We start from the raw sequence: 22,001 nt of genomic DNA, 5'->3' as shown, positions 1-22,001 counted from the left end.
ATTTTATGTTTTTAGTAAAATGGACAGCAAGAGAAGTAATGCACACTTTAACAGATGACTAATGTCAGTTTTTAAACTTTATTATGCAAAACCCCCTAGTGTTAACATCTCTAAAGCAAAATTGCATCTCTAGGAGCTGTAATGCCAAGGCTACTTTATCACCTGTGTTTCTGGTGGCGTGTCTTGCTGCCAGCAGGCTCCACCAAAATGGTTCATTTGTGTGAAGACACTAAAGAGAAAGGAGACCCCTGACGGCTGCTGTGGTATTTGCACACTCTCTGTACACAGAATGAAGTTGGCAACAGAATTCAAGTGTGAAAGACATCTACTTCTTAATTTGAGAGTCTATTTTCTCTACACGTATCAGTATTAACATACACCATGCAACTCTTAGCACTGCCTAAGTAGAAGTAACTAGAGTGTTTTAGGCTACACCCTGAAAAATCATGTCTTGGTTCACTTTTTACAAGGACCACACAAAAGATGACTTTGTCACTAAAGTTGGGTAAGGGAATTTCAGAAACATGACTTCACAATTCTTGCAGAAATTTGACTGCAGAAATTCCATGCGTCTTTAAAAGTCACCTGAGATCAGACAGTTAACTTTTTCCTTTCATACCTCGCTCTTACTTCCTCTATGTTTTTCCTGATGAGGAACTGAGGCGATAATCAGAGCATCTTCCTACCTTACAACAATATATGCTCAGGTACAATAAGATGTCAAGGATGAAATATCCTAGATACAAGTGTACCATATATGTTAATATCTTCTTTGCTGACCTGAAAATATAATCTATATATTCCAACCACCAAAGGAACAATGTGCTTGAATCCTAGCCCCTAATCTGACAGCAAAACTTCACAGTTTGTGAAAATTCTCATATGGCTAAAAGTCTTCATTGCTGAGCTTGCTCTTTCTGTGTAAGGTCTAGAATTAGAGCAACTTATGATGATAGTGTCCATAATAACAAGGCCAATAAATAGGAACTAGCATCAATTGGAGCTGGAGTAAACTAGGAGACATTTCCTGTATACCCAGCTGATACAGGCTTCATTCACAAGTTTGGACAGTTCATGGTCTCTGCTCTTCTCTTATTTTACCAAATAAGTAAAACATCCCCCTCAGAGGAATGATATTTAAAACCTTTTGGACTTAATGCTTCTCTCGCATTCTAAGCAATTAAAACTTACTACAAACCAAAGCTTCTTTTGAGATAAAGACAAGACTCTTGAACTTCTTTGATGCAATTTAAATACCATGTAGAAAAAAGAAACAAATATACACTGTTATTTCATCCGAAATATGTTAATAGATGTGAGTAGACAGTACATTCAAATTCAAGGAGAGCTTCTGTCCCATTGGAAAATTATGGTGAATGCAGATGTTTAGCATAAGGAAAGAATAGGGTCAAATAATCAAAATATTAACATGAGAGTACAGTGGATGTTTCTGCATTCCAACAGCTTTCAGAGCAAGGCCGGTATATGAACCTACACTCCAACTGTAAATAAAAGGAAAATAATTTTAACACAGTACATTATTTTACCTGTCTTTGCATTTCTTCAATCTGTCGCTGGGGGATACTTTGCAGAATACTATACATTTCAGGCATCTTTTCTTCAGGGATGACAACAGAGGCCCTATAAGCAAAAAACAGAAAACAAATGGCAAGAGGAGAAGAAAGAAATTCTACACTAAAAGATGCCAACTGCTCCTCTAACCCCGAATTTTTTACTATTTTAATAAGACATATTCAAAAGACATGAGCAGAAAGAAGCAGTCTTCTGTCAGTGTAATGACTTACTCTGTAGCAGTTCCTCCACACCACCAGCCAGTTTGCCCACAGATAATGTCGCCAAAGTCTGTAGACTGATCTGTCCAGACAATGTAATAACTATGGAAGGGACAGAGACCCAGAAATCCTGAATTCTCATCTTTGGAGATGATGACAGCTACTGAGTTGCTGTCAGTAGAGATTTTTGGATTGACAAAACAGTAATAGCATATACAGTGTAAAACTAGTAATTTTCACACATACTATCCCAAGATCACATAACTGGGCATAGGGCACACATAGAAAAATAATCCAAGCTCCTTACACAGTGTACTCAGCTACAAAATAATTATACCTTTCCATCTCAGATCAATTTGGGAATCATGATGCAATATAGAGAATTTACATTTCTCTGATGCAATCTTTAGTATATACTTTTAAGAGCCTGAATGGAGACCAGTCCTCATTGAATTCAAGCACAAGATAACAAAGCAAAACTGTTTCAGAAAAAATATGACTGGTTACAGGATAATCAAATGCTCTGTTATATCTGTCTCATTTATTTTCCTCTCCTATTTTTGATACACAATATATCAAGGGTAAATACTGTGTGTATCTTACTCTGTTTTCTACTCCATGTAGCCCCCAGTACACTTATCACACAGATTTTACTCAAATCACTGAAGGTAATGAAGTATCTAATGCAGCAGTATGATATACAACAGTGAGGGTACAGACCTCTTCCAGTCCAGAACCTCAGAGAAAGGTAAAATGTAGGAGTCAGCAATGATGACTGGGACACAGCCAGCTTGAAGAACATCACTCAGCACAGCCTGCCCCAGGCGGGATCCCCGTAGAACAACACAGAACGTAGACTCCTGTCAACAAAAGCGTCCAACACACAAATGAGTTAAAAAAAAGAAATGTCAGATTTGCATTGTGTGTGTGTATATATGCATTATGTTTTCCTGTTCTTCCCCTCATAAAAAAAACAAGACAAAAGGAAAACTGTCTTGCTCTTTGCAACCAATATATTCTGTATTATTAGCTAATTAAAAATAATTATACAACTAATAATAAAAAAATCATAAGTAGAGGGATGAGAAATCAGCTAGTGGATCGATTCTATTTATTTTAATGGCCAAACTGCAAGAATTCTAAGTGAGAGAACTCAAAGAGAAAAAGTTTAAAACATTTTGAAACTGTAGCATAATGAGATGAGCAACAATTAGTATGAACTTATTTGAGTACAAACTGTACAAAGCCAACTTAATTTTCTTCTGTTATAAGGTAATGTAGTTCTATGGACAGCAGGGAAGTGACGGACTTCATATCTCAATTTTAAAATTCATTTGACATTTTTGATAGCATTTTCAGAGACAAAATAAGAAATCTGGGGCTAAATAAGGTCCTTATAGGCTTTACAGTTACATAAATTACAGTCAGAGAACTCCAATAAAGAAGTTAGCAGTGGTTCACAAGTAAAAACAGTGATGGACCAAGTAATCTATCCTAAGTACAACAGCATTCCATGTGTCCTTTAGTTAACTGAGTAGCAGAATTAAGACCACACTTATTAGATCTGACGACACCTATGATTTTGTAGGATTAGCTGGTATTAAGGATAGCAGGATTAGACTTTGACATTATAGGGATAAATCAGCTAAAAAGTACTGATACGTGTAGGATTCAACACTTAGAAATAACAAACTGCACAAACATAAAGCATGAAGTAACTGGCTAGGATTTGCACTTTGCAGAAGAGGACATTAACTACAAAAGAAAAGGCAAAGAAAGGATATCCATGTGATAGCAATGTTGTACTGTCGAAAAAACAAACCAATCCACCCCTAGTAGCATTACAACACAAAAAGAAGAACAATTCGCGAAACCTGAATGATTCACTCACTCTTCTCAGTAACTAAAGACCTCAGACAGAGCAGTGTTCAGTCTTGGGCAATGCACTTATAGTGGTAGGCAAAGGATGGCTACTTACCTTGTAAGTATGATCTACAAGGAAGAATTGACTACGTCAATACTACTTATTCTGAAGGGGTGAGGACAGGAAGAAGGGAGCTTCAAAGACAAAAAAATCCACCTACTCACATCCATGACACACAAGACAAAATGCCATGAGTTTAAACTGCAGCAGAGAAGACTTCTTGACTATGCCACACTCACCTGTATATAGGGACTTTAGTTCTCACTGCCACTGAGGAATCTTGCTACAGATTCAAGATTGCAAAATAAATGCTAGTAGAGTTCGGCTACACAACAAGGAAAAATCCTAAGTCAGTACTATCCCTAAGTTTAAGAAAGAAAAATTTTAAAGTTGATACAGGGGCTCCCACAGATAAGAAAACATCTTTCCAGCTTGTATTCCGTGGCCTGAAGAAAAGGAGCCAGAAGCCTCAGTAGGGCAGCAAAACATCAAAATGGAACTAGGAAATACAAGGGGGTTTGCTGGCTCTTCACTTGTTTCCTACTGCAATCGGAAGACCTATGTTCATATCCATAGACTACTAAAAGCCTCAAAAATCTCATCTAAGAGAAGATTGCAAACAGGAAGCATTAACAACACAGAAGCCCAAGAGCCTGTCCAGTAGGAAGTCTGTAAAGGCAGTGCTGGAAAGGATGAACCGTGATCAAAGTCCCCCTTCCCCCACTCTTAGACAGGTAGAGAAGGAAAAGAAGGGTGTGGGGAATGGAAGGAGCTGAGAGAATGAACAAGCATTTTAACCATTGACTCACTAGATCACACAGCAGCAGGTGGAAAAGAATCTAGTAAGGTCTGGGAGAGAAAAAAAAAGCACAGATGTGGACACACATGCTCATCTGCCCAGATAACCATTTTTCCTGTCTAGACAAAGGTTACTATAAATATATCTCCTCACATCACCGCTGTTATCAGCCAGACATTCCAAAGGGAAATGCAGGGCTCTACAAAGGAAAGTATTTTAACAATCTCGGCATGCGCCAGCTCTCTTCTGAGTTACAAAATCATACATAGCAAGATATAGATTCCCTGACTTGCTGTCCTTTAGCAATCCAGTTTGTATTTAAAGAAATAAAGCAAACAAGTTTGGTTTTTTTCTTTACTCCAAGTTTAGGACTCCGGGTGACCCTTTCCTCCATCTCCTCCTCCACCACGAGGAATTTTAAACATATTTCCTACAAAACATAACAGGGGGGGTGGAAACTTTGCCTTCCCTCAGCTTGTTTGTTATTTTTCCATCATTTGCTGAAGTTCAAAGACGGATTATATGCTGGTGGCCACAGACAGAGCACAGTGGCCTATGGCATAACTCGCTTTACCACACTGCATGCCAAAACACCTCTCTGTTAGTGAATTGCCAAGAGACACAGGGGTCTGAGAACACTATCTAGTTTTATCTTCAGTGACACATCAAAAGGCCTCTAGAAGTTGAGTCAAGGCCATGAAACACATTTCACCTAGATGTTTTCATAGCTGCATGCTGACAAGTCTTGTAGCTCAGTCTGTCATATCTATACAGATAGTTCTGTACGATTTAACTACTAAACTACATACACAAAGTGTAATCTAACTCTCCTTAAATGTAACACTTTTTTTGGCCAAATACATCCACACATATGCTCTTTAAAGTTCATTTAACCTATCCAGTTGACAAAGCCATCTTTTGCTCCAAGCTTCATCTCACAAGGCCTGGACTGTCACATGTGACAAATCAATTCCAAATTCATGCCTGCTGAAGGGCCTTTTACCAGCTATTTTGGAAGCTGTAGATTCCAATGTTCCTCCCCAGTTTTGAAGTCAGCAGTTTTATCTGGCCTCCAAAAGTTTCTCCTCACATTACTGCTGGATTTGGCAGTACCTTCGTGTAATTTTTTATGTTTACATAACATTGTCTTGTGTTACTAGACCACCATGACCAATCTCAAGACGTTGTTATACACAAGCAGTGTTTTCAAATTGCAGCATAGTCTACATATCAGTTTGATTATATAGTTTTTGGCCCTCTTAAAAATAAGGATAAAGTTAGGATATAATATTCAAGCTTACCTAACAAATTATGCAGTTTCAAAACATAGTCAGCAAGTTAATTAAATACAAGGAAGTACCCTACCAGTGCTAAACAGGAAGAGCACTACAGCTAAGACAGACCCCAAGGTGAAGAGACGTTTGCAGAGAGACAGCCTTACCTGAAGCACCTGAGGATAATCAAAGACTTGACTCTTGTAACAGCGTTTGCGAACAGCAGGGACCCCTTCTGACAGATTTGTACATTTGTCTAGGATCAACACTGATTCCCCATTCTCAGCCTGAAGAGCTTCCAGTTCAGACTGGTATTCTGGGTGCAGAGCCATTTGAGATGACAGAATGAAATACCTGCGAGGACTGAAAAACCACAGCAAGGTTAGCTAGCAGCACTGGGAGGTTACTTCCAAGATGCCCTAGAACACATTTCCTTCCATCCTGGAAAAGCAGAGCAGGATTAACTAAACGTGGACACACTGCCAAGACCATATTTTCAGACAAGGCTGGAAAGGGTAATGGTGCAATATAATTGAATCTGGGATAGTAAGATAGTTATTTACAACTCTGAATAAATTTGTACTTGGAAAAAATGCTTATTACATTAGAATAGGCACTCACATTATAACCTCTATTACAAACTGAAATAAACATTATTTAGCTACATATTAAAATAGCCTGCTACTGATGCCAGGATTGTTTGTACTTTTGTTTGGTGCTAAAACAAAGTAGATAGGACACTGAATGCTGCTGCTAGTTTCTCCTCCCATATATTTTCTCATGAATTTTGACTGAAAAAAGATGCTGAACTGGCAACTCAGTATTTAGTACTTAGCTTATTTAGTGTCAATATGGTGACAGAAGCAATAGGACAAGCTCATCTTTTTTAACTGTGATTCAGTTCTGTCCCTTCTGGGCAATATAAAGGTAAAATTTCCAGGGAAGAATTGAGGGCCTGTTATCCCATACACTCTCAAGTTCCACCATGTTCCAAAACTATGAATATTTAAAATGTGCCTTGACACTGAAGTGCTTAAAAACACTAATTAACACTGGAGGTGAACCACACAGGAATACAGGCTCAAATTAGGTGCTTGTTGCTCTAAAAAGCTATATTAATATTGGAAAATAGCATGTCATTTAATTGTTATATTGGTCTACTTGGGTTTCCTTTTTAAACAGGTCAGCTAAGTCAGACTGCTCTACCACTCCCCACTGAAAGGAACACACAGAGAGTGACTGCCCTCATGCTGCCAAAAGAACACAGAAAGCAGAGGCTTGCACTTAGGATTCCAGTTTTACTCCATGTGATGCTATCTTTAATTTACAGCTCTGAAAGCACATACAAACACAGACACTTTATAAAGTCAGACCTCTCCTGCTGCTCTTCTCACCTCTTCTACTCATTTTCATGCTGGTCACTTTAGTTGCTCCAATTAACAGATGAGACTTGCATAATATTTTTTTAAACATTCTTTTTCCCAAGCTTCCAGCTGCTACCAATTTGCTACCAGCAGCTCTACAGAATATATATTTCTAGCAGAAGTGGATTTTAAGCAATCCAATTAAAAAGACAAACACTCTTCAGTTCAGCTCGATAAAAGGCCTTAAAAAAAAAGGAAATAATGATGCAGATGAGTGAGAATAAATGCCTAATATCAGCTAAAAAATATGTAGGTTTGTTTGTATGTTCAAAACCAAATTTTGCCTTGAAACTGTCCTTGTTCTATGACACTCATAATCTAGCTATCAAATCTTGCAACAAAAGAAAATACATCCTATCTCCCAAGAAATAACACAGTAGCATAGTAGAATGTAATAGTTCATCCCAAGTAAGCCTAAATTCTGAGGTGTGTCCTTGCCACACGACTCCCGCACAAAGCAATTAAGCTGAGATGCGTCTCACTAGCAACGCTAACTGGCCACTAGATGGCACTCCGTAGAGCAGTTTTCTCTTCACCACCAAAAAAAAAAAGTTGAGAAAACGAAAGCTGCTACACCTTCACTGAACACAAGACTTGTTTTCTCTTATCAGACCCAAAATCAGACATAGCGTTTAGCTGACTACATGGACACGAACAATATGACTATATCTGTCTTTACAGTTGGTTCTATACATGCTGAAGCCTATAATCATGTTCATGCTTTCCAGACAGAAACATAAAGTGTTTTCACTCTGTGTCAGAACGTAGTAATACTTGAGACCTGTGAAGAATCAATTGGGATGCAACCAGATGCCCCTACGCTGGTCTGGTCCAGGAGCACAAAGGGTGTGAGCAAAGTAAACCACCACTGCACAAGGTTGTTCTAATTGACTGCAGTATTGTACTTGGGAGCAGCCCAGAGGAAGAGCAAGAGCATTGCCCTTACCAGAAAAGACAACTTAAACCAAAGACCAACAACTTTTGTGTCTGACAGAGGCTGTGCCCTTTCAATCACAGTTTTCAACTTTGAAAATTCATATTCTCTACAGAATGCTGTCAGAAGAAAAGAGCCTAAAGTTTCTGCATTTCTAAACCTGATCTTCACGAGAGGAAACATCATTGATCCCCATTGCCTCAATCGACAGCACTTTTAAACCGTAGCAGAGTAAAACCCTGTTACAGTGAAACACTTTCAGCTCTGTAATTAAAAGATTTATGAAATGTTGAAAGAGCAGCCTTCCATAATCAATTAAAACATGTCTTTCAGACTTCTACTTCCTCTTGTTCTGAAGACATGAATGGATTAGAGAAACCACCATTTTCTAGGGTAGCTCATTTCAATGACTAATTACATTCTCTGATAAAATTAGTGCTTTATTTCCCAATTGTCTTGCTTTACTTCCAACTACAAGGTTTGGGGAGGAGGGGGTTGTGTTGTTTGTGTTTATGTCTTACTCCACTATTTTAAAAAAGAAACAAATAAAAACAATATTCCAAGCTCTGGATGTATGCATTCCCATAATCAAATCAGTTCTCATTTTTCTTTTTCATGAGATAACCACAGGTTAGGCACAAAGAGTTATAGTGAATGGGGTAACATCAGATGGGCATCCAGTCACTAGTGGGGTTCTGCAGGGCTTCATTCTCAGCCCAGTTCTCTTCAACATCTTTGTTAACGACCTTGATGCAGGACTGTAAAGAATACTAAGTTTGCCAATGACACTAAATTGGGAGGAGCTGTTGACTCCCTTGAAGGCAGAGGCCCTGCAGAGAGACCTCGACAAATTAAGAGGGCTGAGCAATCACCAACCATATGAAGTTTAACAAAGTGCCAGATTCTGCACAAGGAAAGGAGCAACCCTGGATGTATGTAGAGACCGGGGAACAGAAGGCTGGAGAGCAGTGATGTGGAAAGGGACCTGGGGGTCCTGGCTGATGCAAGTTCAATATGGTCAGCAGTGCCCTGGCAGCTAGGAGGGCCAACCATGTCCTGGGGGCATCAGGCACTGCCTTGTTGAAGCAGGTTATTGTCCCGCTCTACTCTGTGCTGGTGCGGCCTCACCTCAAGTCCTCTGTGCAGTTTAGGGCACCACAATAAAAGAAAGATATAAAGCTACTATAGAGAGTGCAAAGGAGAGATATGAAGGTCAAGGGCCTAGTTGGGAAGCCATATGAGGAGCGGCTGAGGTCACTTTGCTTGTTCAGCCTGAGAACAGGAGACTGAGGGGAGACCTCATAGCTGTCTGCAGCTTCCTCACGAGGGGAAGCAGAGGGACAGGCACTGATCTCTTTTCTGTGGTGATCAGTGACAGGACTCGAGGGAGTTGTATCAGTGGAAGTTTAGGTTGGATAATAGGAAAAGGTTCTTCACTCAGAGGGTGACTGGGGACTGGAACAGGCTCCCCAGAGATGTGGTCATGGCACAAAGCCTGACAGAGTTCAAGAAGTGTTTGAACAACACTCTCAGGCACATGGTGGGATTCTTGAGGTTGTCCTGTGCAGGGGCAGGAGTTGGATTTGTGGGTGGGTCCCTTCCAACTTAGGACATTCTATCTCTTTAAAGTCACAACGCACGTATAGCACACTTTTATCATTGCAATAGTGTATTTTGTCATTACTTTGCCTTTAAGTATCCTTAAATAAACTGTCTGAAGTGATAATTTATTAGGGAATCTATACTGCTTTGAATTAATGCCCTGATTTACTTATACTTCAAAGAAATCAAATATATTAGCAACTACTTATATTTATATCCAAAATATCTCGTCAGCTCACTGGAAATATTGAATCTAATTCTATCAGAAACACTGTCATGCTGTCATATTTTACAGTCCAGTTTCTGGTGTGAGAAAAACAGAATCACTCAAAAAAAATCTTCAGTTCATAGCTATATTGGCAGAGGAGCCAAGACTATTAGCATTGGAACCACCAGTTATAAAGTTAGTAGCTATATTTATATTTTATCATCATCAATACCAAACATGCTATTGAATATACTTTGCCAATTTCATGGTGATTACTTTACCCTGGTCCTCTTTCTGGCAGATCTACTTCTGCCGACAAGGGGCTGTAAACAGGAATACTGACGTCGTAGCCTTGCCGGTAAGTCCATGTGGAGAAGCCTCCACCAGCCAACAGAGCTCTGGAAAATAAAAGAAAGCAACTTTGAACAGAGAATCTGTAACATTCAGACTCCAGTAATTCACTGCTTGTGAATACCAGAGAAAGAAGATGCATGCTCTGAAGTAAGTTTTTCCCTCAACTTTAGTCAGTGGCATATTTCCACGTTGTTTTTAGGTTCACTTTAGTTTTCATGATCTGAGCATACTGCTAGATTGGAACTAGTCACCAACAGAATGCTTACATTTGTGTATGATCACTGAGGAATGGACTATTTTTGTTTTAATATAGGGAAATTTAATATATTGCTGTCATTATGATAATTTTGCAATTAGTGAGCTTACCTGTCCTAAGTCAATTTTAACTTAAAGAAATACAATCTGAATTATTTATACTAGTTAAGATATTCCTTGATGCCTGCACTAAAATAGGGTATGGTACAACTTCCAAAATGTTAGAGACATGCTACACTTTGGATACAAATGATGTACAGTAAGATAGTAATTTGGCATTTTATAGCAACTCTGGACTTCTCAGGCTGCAAAATACAACAGAGTTATTTGCCACTGTATTTTCAAAGTTATCATACAAGCTAGTGAAATTTATTTCATTTTTATATTACACAAAAAATTCTATAAACAGGAAACAAAAGAACAAGAAATCTGCATGTTATGAAATTAAGTTCCAGCAGCTGGGGACATTATGTGCTAGAGAGCATGGAAGTCACCAAGGACTGATAAATTAAAATGCAATTCAACCTTCCAACAGGATGACCCTCATTGTGCCTTTTCCCAGATGGAACAATCTTTTGCCACCCAGAAGTGCAGAAGACAACAAAGTGTACAGAAGAAAGCAATATATCATTTACAATTCCAGAAATTGTTACTACATACTATCACAAATCAAGCCTTACTATCACCAGCCTGCATCCTGTCACAGTTCAGATCGGAGCACCCACACATCTCATCAGTAATCAGAACAGACACATAGGAACAAAAAGTTAAGATGAGACTGGAAGAGGCACTGACAATCCATTAGCTGATATTCTTGTTTTCAGATATCACTGAATGAAATCCTTAGTATGGTGTCTGGAAAACCAGTTTTTCCACAACTATTAGACAACAGATTATCATTATACCTAATTATCACCAAGACCCATCATCTTTTCCCATCTCAACAAGACACCCTGGATGAACACCAGTATGTTCTGCCTGGTCTAATCCCCATCAGATGTCCCACAGGATACTTCACTTCCTGTTCTGACTGGCAACACGGTTGTTCAGTGTTCAAATATCATGATCACGCTTTGCCATAAATGTGACTGATTTCACTCAAGTAGTCAAGGCAAACACTCTTTGAAGATCCCAGGCTCTGGATTAGAGGTTCTGGATTGGAGATGCATTTCAGCTTGGTAACTACAAAATCAAAACAACTTGCCCTTTATAACTCTTCATTCAGAACACAAACAATGATAGGAGCAAAAATCAACTTGAAAATAGGATGATAAACCAAGTACATGCTGAGTTAGAATTTATATTCCAAATCAAGTGATTATTTTTAATTCTCTTCCAATGCTCCCCCATCTCCCTGCCTTTGGTGACATGTACTGCTAGAATTAGGTCTCACCCTTGAAGCTGCATGTTCCATGTCTTATCCATACTAATTCAGTCACAAGCAGGGAGAAAAAAAATTGGCTTGGGTGTTGCTGTTCTTGCACTCTATATCCCCCTCCTCTTTTTTACCCCCCAGCCCCCAACTGGGAAACCAGAATCAGATTGTTTTAATTGGATCCGGTGAAAACATGACAGCACCTCATCAGCCTTGAGAAAGCAGGTGTGTGTCATGCAGACTTCTACCTAAATAAACCCACAGGGAACCAACACCAGTTAAGTAACTCCATGCGGATTTTCATTTTACAGTGCAGTAAGGGAGTAGGAATATTAACTCCTAATGTACTCAAGACAAATAACCTTTAAATTGCACCGATAAGTGAGGAATGAGCCTGTTCCTGAGCAACTTTTCACCACTTTTCAAATAGTGATCCTTCTCTCTCTGCATGAAGTGTGCCAGCTGGCCTCTACTCTAAAAGTTTCTGCCCAGCTGCCAACAGCAGCAGCTTTCTGCCAACTGAAATCCAATTCACAAACTGTAGCAGAAATAAATAAAAAGTATCTTAGTTTGTATGTTCAATTCTACAGCTACAGATTAGTTTTGCAAAAGAAATCCTTTCAACATCATTATTGTACCAAATTCAACAGCACTAATTAACAAATAATATAGAGCTTATGTTTTAAGTTTCATAGCAGGAGATTACATGCATTATGAAAGCTAATACCAGCAACATAGTCTCCATGCCCACAAGGCAGACTTCCACCTTTGAAATTATAGGATAAAGCCCTTTTGTACTGTCTTTGGAAATTCGATGTAACAATTTAATAAACAAACAACCCCTTAGTGAAGTACCTTAGATAAGAACGATTCCAGATGTAAAATTATCATAGAACTCTATTCCCCTTTGTGTATAAGGTCTTACTTTACCTGGATTAATATTCTGCAGAAAATCAGCAGAACACAAATCTACCAAACCTCATGATCCACTGTCATTCAGCTGTTTATGACCTTTGATACATGCTGACTGTAGAAGGCAGGCCACACTCCCTGTGCAAACCTCGCAAATACTACATATGTATTTCACAAAATTCCACAAATGCAGTCTTTCTAGAGTTGTCTCGGTACAGTTCAGACAAGTCATTGAAAAACACCTGAACTCTACCAACATACGTTTAATTTGGCCGGCAGCCTCTCCTCCTGTGATGCTACAAATAACTGTCTTTCACACTTGGTTAAGTACCCATCCTGTAGCACCTGGAGACATTCTCAAATACAGAAAACACACTCAGTCACTTGTTCAGTTAGACTTGAACTAAGAACTCCAGAGGTCTCCAATATCATACTGAAAGCTCATATTGCATCACTCAGGCCTTTCTAGGACTAGGTCCACGCTAGTCTGTGACTTCTTTCACAGCTCTCTTGCCTTCACACCTGTGACCTGTGTTACAGGTTCTGTAGATGGAATACTCTAACTGTTGGCTGCCTACAAAAAGGAGTTTCCACTTTTTTGCTGTCCCAAGTGCTGTTATTGCCTCTCTCACATATTACAGCTCATGATCATACAGCTGCAGGGTGAGTCAATTTGGCAAGTTACAACAACAGCTGTATGCCAAAAAAAGATTTTAGCTTTTTACTTAAATTACTGAGCTTTCCATGATAGTATGAAAAACACTTAGGACAAACACCTACCAAAATAATACATTTCCTGCATACTAAACCATATATAAACGGAGATTTGAGATGAAAAGAGTAAAAAAACCAAAAAAGTTTTGCAGTAGATCTACTGCATTCTCTTAATAAATCCACTTCTTCAATAGACACATGCATCCACAAAAAAGCAGTCCATCCCATTAAACAGAGCATTCTCAAATGAAAATTATCCTTAAGAATCATAAATCTAAGATAACAAATGCAAGTATCTACCATGAGATTAACAGGTTTCGTTATGTGAGACTGATGCTTGACTGCCCTCTCCAGGCTAACCCACATACATACAACATATTTCATGCAGAGAAGTAAAAAACTAAATCCTTACTTCACAATGAGCAAGTTTACTCTTTAAACATATCCAGAAAAATATCTGTTCTGGCACTGGGGGATGTTTTAAATTTTCTTTGCTGTAAAGAAATCAAGACAGACTCCACACACAATCATCTCAGCAAAGATCCCATATCTCACGCAAGATTTTATTGAAATTTAGCAGGAGAAAGTTAACCTTGACCTTCAAGAAAGGCACTGGTTACGTGGGAGCTAACTTAGCAGAACTAAGCACACACAAGCTAATACACTAGAAACATATTCAGTAACAGCATCTAAGCTAAATAACTTTGTCTTCCTCTTCGTCCTATTTTCTTTGCCTTACAACCTCCTTTCCTCTTCCAAAAGTAAACTATTCTGCAAGTGAAAATGGAGCTCAGAATTTATGCCTTTTAAGTTCCTGACAAATATTTTCAAAACACACTTACCAGAGAATAACTAAGAGCATTTGTCCAATTACTAATACAGATTAATTATTAAGATAACAAACACAATTGAAATTCATCATAGTTTTGTCAAGCAGAGAAGCTGCTTTAAAATGCACTGAAGTACCTGACTTCTATCAGAAAACTGCAGCTACAATCATCTTAGAACTTCTAATTTGCATCAAATGGGACATTCTGTAAAGCATTCAGGTTCAGTAACACACCAGATCTAGGTCTAATCTCAAGATTCTCCAACCTTACAAGTCCAACACTTAAAAGCACACAATTTCAGCCACATCCTAAATAAAATTAAGGATGGGGATAAACTTTCAGATTTCAGAAGTAAACACCTGTTTTATACAAAGCAGGGACCTCTTTACTTCCCTTTTTAAGAAGAAAGAAAGTCATATTACAGCTTCGTAGAGGTTAAGGAGCATATTCTTTGATATCAACTGCCCTTCTGAGCTTGTTGCTTCTTCAGTGGCATTTAAACCCAGATCTGTGCACTCAAACACAGCACAACGCGTACCTATCTCTAGGAACATCTAGGGCAGTGTTATAATCTGGTGGCCCTCCAGGCAGCATATTGAAGAGCAGGTGATTTGTGCCCCGATCCCACCTACAGCAAAAGAAGAAACAGACAGTAATTAGAAAGGTGTTCTCTGCATATAGACAAATTCTGTCAAAGCCTAGCTCTGGCATGAACACACTGCATCCTCCCCTTCTGCATTAACCTTAGTTTTTTCCACTTTGTGTTCTTTAAATTGACACATTGAAGTTTCAGCATGTACCTGGATAATTGTGCCAAAGCCTGAGCTGTCTCCTTGATACGGAGCACATTCTGATTGAGGACATCTATGGATGGCACAAAAAGGCAGGCCCGGTTGACATCGTCAGTGTAGAATTCACTGTCAGAGATGGCCGTTAGCAGCTCATTGTATTCCCTGGAAATGGTGTTGCTCACTGCCGCCCCAAATTCATCCACATACTTTTTCAGTGAGTAGATGTACACCTTGATTTTGTTTTTGGGATTGAAGCCACATCTATAGACGTCGAAGCAGGTGTGCATCCTACAGCTGAGGTCTCCCCGCTCAGGAATGGGGCTATCAGCAGGAAGTTTGACCACAGGCACATCATGGACGCTGCGTTTTTCAACAGTCCAGTCACTGGATGACTCAATGGAGTGAGGCCAGAACTGAAACATTCCTGTGGCAATTAGGCCAAGCAGAACTATAGAAAAGAGAGTGATATAATAGATGCGATGCTTGGTTTTCATCCTTGGGATGAGGGCTGGACCCCGGGTGTTATATTTGGCCGACGCACACATAATGGAATCAATTATCTCTTGTCTCTACAAAATAGAGAGAGAGGTTTTAGGATGAACTCTAGAAGAGATACATAGTTACCAAAATGCAGAGAAACATCCAGTTAGCCCTTTCATGGAAGGTTCCTCATCTCAGCAGACTGCAGTAAACTTTCCTCAAATGCTCACGTCCAACTAGAATGTAAGATGCCAACCAGGACTGCCACCAGATCATCCAGGACAAATTGAGGATGATCTGCTGGGCCTGGTTGTAACAAAATGATGTTGGCCAGTTAACAATCACAAGTCAGAAAAAGGCATGGCTTGGACAGTGAGGGGAGGAGGAAATCTCAGACACAGCAGAGCGCTGAGACCCAATAGGTCCCACTCCACATACAACCAAGTGTATTGATAGTGAATACTAATAAAAAACCAAAACACTTATCTACAGAAGACAAACAACTTGGATGCCCTGCAAAAGACTTACAAAAGGGCATCACACAGAATGTAGGATCATGATACCATCTCTAAGGTAAAGGTGCTTTCAAACTGAATTTCATAGCAGCCCCACAATATCTGACTAGAATGATGGTAACTACTTCTGGCAAGAAAAAGGAATTAATTTGTCATCTTTGTCAATATGCCTTTTGGGGCAAAAAAGTGTTCTATGAGCTGCCAGTGCAGCCACATTAAGAAAAACATTTAAATAATAGTTCACCATAGTCTGTACTACAGTTGTAATGAAAAACATGATGCAATCTCAAGTATCACAAACAACTGTCACACAAATATTGTCATCTTTGATAGTTCTTACAAGTTTTTACACACAGAATTGTGGTTCCTGCATAAGGCAATTTACATTAACTACAGACTGGAGAATTGGCAAAAAAAAAAAAACTTGTTTAGGTTTCTGACTAAAACTTCCATAACAAATAAATTCAAACTGAATTCTCCACAGTGAGAGCCTTTTAAAAGTAGTAAGTATGTTTTCCAGAAAAAGAATGTGAATGGTATAATTATGTGTTTTCCTTTAGGACAAATGGGATGTTTTCTTGCTTTGTAAGCTACCGAGAAATTCTGACAAGTCAACTGTCCAGCAGACAACAAGTATGAATAAAATAAGTAACAATGAACAAAAGAAGTATCAGTTTCATTATCAAACAAATGGTCTTTATAACAAATTGGGTTATTTGGAAATTCTTAACAAAAGACTGTTAGGATAGGGTGGGTAACACATGACTGTACTTACACTCAGTAGCACTAAAATAATCTGAGATGATAATAAACATTCCATTTTAACAGCCGCTCTCATCAATTTACATCCACGTTCTGACTCTGGAAGAAGCTTCTAAAGCCTCCTGTACAGGGCGATACCTGTGTGATGCTGTTATCAGGACAGATGCCAGAACGCTACATTACTATCAGTTTTATAATTAGAAACTTTCCTTACGCTTCTGACTCTTAACGTCATTCCTCCTTCCTGACACAGCGCCAGAACCACCTGCGTGATGACAAAGACCGCACATGTGCAGCGAGCATTTCGGTCACCCGGCAAACCTGTCCAGACCTGAGCCCGAGGGGAGGAACCCTCAGCGGAAGGTACCTCTCCATCCATGGACAAGTTCATTCACTCTCACACAGCACACGGTCCACTGGGGAAACAAGGCGTACTCGCACTTGGAATATTGGAAGTAACGGGAACAAGAAACAGCAGAGAGGTGGCAACAACACTACGGGACATCAGGGATGCAGGACGGGACGGGCCGCCCCCCGAGGGGACACGCCGGCGGGCCAGGCCGGCCCGGGACACCGTCGGCAGGGAGCCGGGCCCCCGCCCGCCGCGGCTCCTTCACCTCCGCTGCCTGCCCACCGCAGGGACAGGAGGCCCCCCGCCGCCGCACTCACCTCCGCCGCAGTTCGCGGGGCCTCCGGCCGCTCCCGCTCCCCGAGCGGGGCCCGCCCGCCCGCGGCTCTGTACCGCCCGGCGCCCCCCCGCGGTCGGAGGCCCGCACTGTCCTGGGCCGCCACTGCCGAGGCCGGCACTGTCCGGGGCGGCGCTGCCGAGGGCGGCGCTGCGAGGGCGCGTGCTCCGGGGCCGGGCGGCGCTGCCGGGAGCAGCGCAGAGAAGGGGTCTGTGCCTGTCGTGCCAGGGCACGGATGGAAACCCGCGTTTCACACTGCCAACGGCCCCAGGTTAAGGCCGTACCCTCTTCTGCCCTCGCCAGCGCTGCCCACTGTACACCCCCTCACAGCTCCCTCGCCCTGGCTCCCCCCGGAGCCTGTTTCATTTTGGGGAGTTTTCTTCCCTGTTAGTGATTTTTCTTCCAACACTGCTCCGGATTAAGCCCCACCCCGGTGACTGAAGTCTGGCTGCAGGATTTGGGAAGGCCTCCCCGCTGACGGGACGCTTCTCCCATCAGAACAGGCACTGGGACAATGTTGGTGTTTACCTGGGTGTGCAAACTTTGTACCAATTGGCCACCACCACCCTGGCTTTCGATACATTTGCATTTTTGACTCACTTTCCTCCGGTTCTGTGCACCTTTCCAAAACTATATTGAGATTTCTTATTGACCAAGGACTTTTGAGTCATGTGTCCCTTTCCCACCTGCTGGATCACACTACTTGAGTGAAAAAACAACCCAAACCTACACCTTCCCCAAACATTTCTCAAAAGTGACTTGAACCAATGTCTCTCCTGATAGAAAATAGAGGAGGACAAATTTGTTGCACAAAACTCGAGCTGAGTGGGAATCATGGACACTGGTTTCATTACCAAAAATGGGCGCTGACTAGGTCTATAGGAAAGGCGGGGGGGGGGAGGGGGAAGGCAGGTAAGATCACAGAATCATAGAATGGTTTGGGTTGAAAAAGGACTTAAAGATTATCTACTTCCAACCATTCTTCCAGGGCAGGGCAGGGCAGGAACAACTTCCAGGACAGGGACACTTTCCACTAAATCAGGTTGCTCAAAGCCCCATTCAGCTTGACCTTGAACACTTGCAGGGATAGGGCATCCACAACTTCTTTGGGCAACCCGTGCCTCATCAACCATATAGTGAAGAATTTCTTCCTAATGTCTAATCTAAATCTACCTTCTTTCAGTTTAAAGCCATTTTCCCTTGTCCTATCACTACATGCCTTTGTAAAGTCCCTCTCCAGCATTCTCATAGGCTCCCTTCAGGCTGCTCTAGGGTCTCCCCCGAGCCTTCTCTTCTCCGGCCTGAACAACCCCAATCCTCTCAACCTGTCTTCATAGCAGAGGCTGATGCTGCAGCTGAACTGTGCACACTGCAAAGGTACAGTGGAGATGTTCCAGCAGCAGCAGTGTAGTGTCCCTGCATGAGGCACCCATATTCTTTATCTTTCTCTGCTCTCTGGGCTGATACACCCTGACTATTTTTTGTGCCACTGAGGTGAAAACAGGGATTACTTTGTATCTGTCACCCTGTAAACAGTTTTAACTGTTACTATTTTGATGGTTACAGTTTAACACTAAACAGTTTTCGGTAGTTTCCAATTACTTACTGGTTTCTCCTGCCAAGCTGAGGACAGATATGGGCTGTTTGAGGAGTAAGTCCTCTGCTTCGCAAAGCTGCAGGTCTCCAGGGAACATTGCCGCAGTCTGCCTCTGGAGCTACCAGAGGTCAGTGATATCCTGCCACAAAAACTTCTCCTGCTGCAGCCCCTTCAGCCACCCGATTTCTGGGACAGAAGCATCTCCAGCCTCATACCTGGTCTCTGCTGCCTGGGCTACCAGTCAGGCCAGCTCTGCTCCTATCCTGTAATCCTTTGTGGTTTAAAAGACTCTTACCATGTGTGTCTTATAGTGTCAGCTTTTGGTGGCCTGAAATGTATTATTCCCCTCTTCAATTTTTCTTGTAGTCATTTTTATGTATTTGTATCTTACATACAACGGTGAGGTGGTGGTGGGCTATCCTTTAATGTGGAATTGCAAAAGGATAAGAGGTTGCACCTGTCCCTGCTCCAAACCTCTAAACTGAGTCTCTTTCTCTCTGTCACACACACATGGAGTACAGTGTCCTTAAACAGTCTTAGCTGTCCACAATGGATTAGTTCTCTTTCATTTCACCTGCCCTTGGGAAAACAGCTTTCTGCAAAGCCGTCCACACGCACGCACAGAGACAGCCTGGTACTCCCACAGGAAAGGCAAAATGCTGTCACTGCAATTGCTTTCTCTTTTCTTTCAACCTCTCCTGATACACGTTGCATAGCAGGTGATGCAGCATTCTGCTCAGTCTCACTGATACCTTCTTCACCCTGTCTGTGACATTCAAAGCCAATGACAGAAAGCACTCACAGATCTTAAAGCATCTTTCTGAGGGCTGGTACTGGCTTCTCCCTCCTCCCAAGTGCAAGCTACTGAAGTCTGTTAGAGTACATAATGTTTCCGGGTTTAACCCATCAGCTTCAAATTGCTGTGAACTGTACCATTCATAAAGCAGAGGCAGGAACTCTCCTTCAGGAGGTAGATGGACCGTGTCCAATTTTTTGTGAATTGGAAGGGGTACCGTTCATGTATTGGGGCTGCCGGAGTGAGCGCTGGATCTCTGCAGCTACGGGGCTCATCAGCATAAACCGTGCCTGGATGTGTCTGAGCCACAGAGGGGGGTCCCCGTCCCTGTCGCGTGACAGGGACACTGGCAGCTCCACGTGCGGAGGGGGGTCACCGAGCGCAGCCTGCGCCAGCCCATGCAGTGCCCGCGGGCGCTTCCTCCGCCTCCCTGCTCTGCCAGGGAGAAGAAAGTGCATCGAATCAATTGTAGCTGAAATATTCATGGAAACCTGATGATCCTTTCATCCCTGTAGGAAAATCTGGAAATCAGTGCAATTCTATTAAAAGCTAGAATTAAACAAATGCAAGCAGCATCAGCTATTTTATTTCAAAATCACAAGAAAAATGGAGGATGTAGTCTGTTTTGATAGAGATTTCCCTGAAACCACATCAGGGAGCCTGTTTATATTCTAGTGATGTAGCTAAGCCAGACAAGTCTGCAGCACAGACTATTTTTAGACTCCAGGTTGCCATTTATAGCTTGTAAAAATATTCATCAGCATCTGGATAACAGGCTATCAATTTTTATAAATGCACAGGAGAAATCAGATATTTTACCTCTCTTTGCTTTGCCCTTTTTTGTCCTGTCTTATATGGCTTTTTGGGGGTCATTTGGAGTTCGTTTTTAAGGGCTTTACCATCACATCATACATTAGCCTACTGTCACATACAGCATCCTGTGTTTTCTGCTGGGATGATCAGTACACAGAAGAGAAAGAAATGTTCAGAGAACCTTCTGTTAGCTATTGTATCTCCACATATGAAGTAGCTGCATGTGAGATTATGGTGCACCTTATGCAGTCAGTGATGAAAGCAGCATATTCTGAAAACACCTTTATAATAAAAGGAGATAATTTTAGAAGGCAAATATGAAGGGGAAAACTAATGGATTAAGGACATCTTTTCAGCCTTATTTTCAACATATGGCATAGCATAGCCAAAAACTCATAGCTCAATTTATTCTTCTGAAAAATTTGGTAATGGTTACTGCCAATACATAAGGTACTGAACTAAATGAAAGAATTTCTATTATTAAAAAAAAAGCAGAATATTGCAACAGCCTTGGTTCACTGTTCCAGTTTAAGTCTTACAACTAAATGATACCTGCATCAATATCAGTAGAGTTTTAAACTAGTCTGATCAATAGCTAGCAGCCAATTGCATGGTTCTATCTATTGATCCAGACTATCATACATTTCCAATGCTGCTCCTTTGTGATGGATGGCACTGCTCAAAACAGACCTTATGTCTGTAACTATACTTCCTCTACCACCTTCCTAAATTGAAAGGAAAAAGCTGAATATACTTTGGAGATCTGCTGCAATAGCAACCACTGAAGGATGTGAGACACAAGAAGATTCAGTTAGGCAAAAGTTCCTTTCAAAGAAACTATAATGTAGCACAAAGGTGCAGGTAGAAACACTCTTTCAGTGTAGGTTCCCCCTCCCTAAAGCTTTCAGCTGTCATGGTCTGCAGATGCATTAATCTTTAATCAATTGAACTCTTTCTGCAGTGAGGTATCCAGGGAAAGGACAGGTCACGACAAGCATTCGCCTAGAATAACTAAGCACTCGTGCATGAGCTGTGCCATCAGACCTTGCTGGATAGCAGCAGGGAATAGACAGAGAGCTAAAAATAGCCTCTCCTTGCAGTGTTTTTCCAGACTATTTTTGATTCTTAATTTTGATAAGGTCGACTGGCTATTTGCTAAAAAT

General features: G+C 41.1%; 1 protein-coding gene across 1 annotated transcript in view; it reads right to left on the bottom strand.

The window, feature by feature from the left end:
• Positions 1 to 15,753, bottom strand: part of EXT2 (exostosin glycosyltransferase 2) — a 71,549-nt gene extending 55,796 nt beyond the window's left edge. The window contains exons 1-6 of the mRNA XM_008919742.3: positions 15,199 to 15,753; positions 14,937 to 15,026; positions 10,240 to 10,356; positions 5,958 to 6,153; positions 2,514 to 2,653; positions 1,548 to 1,641 (exon numbers count right to left, since the gene is read on the bottom strand). Coding sequence (XP_008917990.2) covers positions 1,548 to 1,641; positions 2,514 to 2,653; positions 5,958 to 6,153; positions 10,240 to 10,356; positions 14,937 to 15,026; positions 15,199 to 15,734 — 1,173 coding nt within the window. The 5' untranslated portion in view covers positions 15,735 to 15,753. The remainder of the gene's footprint in view (positions 1 to 1,547; positions 1,642 to 2,513; positions 2,654 to 5,957; positions 6,154 to 10,239; positions 10,357 to 14,936; positions 15,027 to 15,198) is intronic.
• Between the last annotated feature and the right edge of the window lie 6,248 nt (positions 15,754 to 22,001).

The sequence above is a fragment of the Manacus vitellinus genome, unplaced genomic scaffold (assembly GCF_001715985.3).
Source record: "Manacus vitellinus isolate BGI_N305 unplaced genomic scaffold, ASM171598v3 scaffold_6_pilon, whole genome shotgun sequence".
Lineage (NCBI taxonomy): Eukaryota > Metazoa > Chordata > Aves > Passeriformes > Pipridae > Manacus > Manacus vitellinus.
Note: the sequence above shows the minus strand (reverse complement) of the source record. Positions and strands in the feature narration are given on the sequence as shown.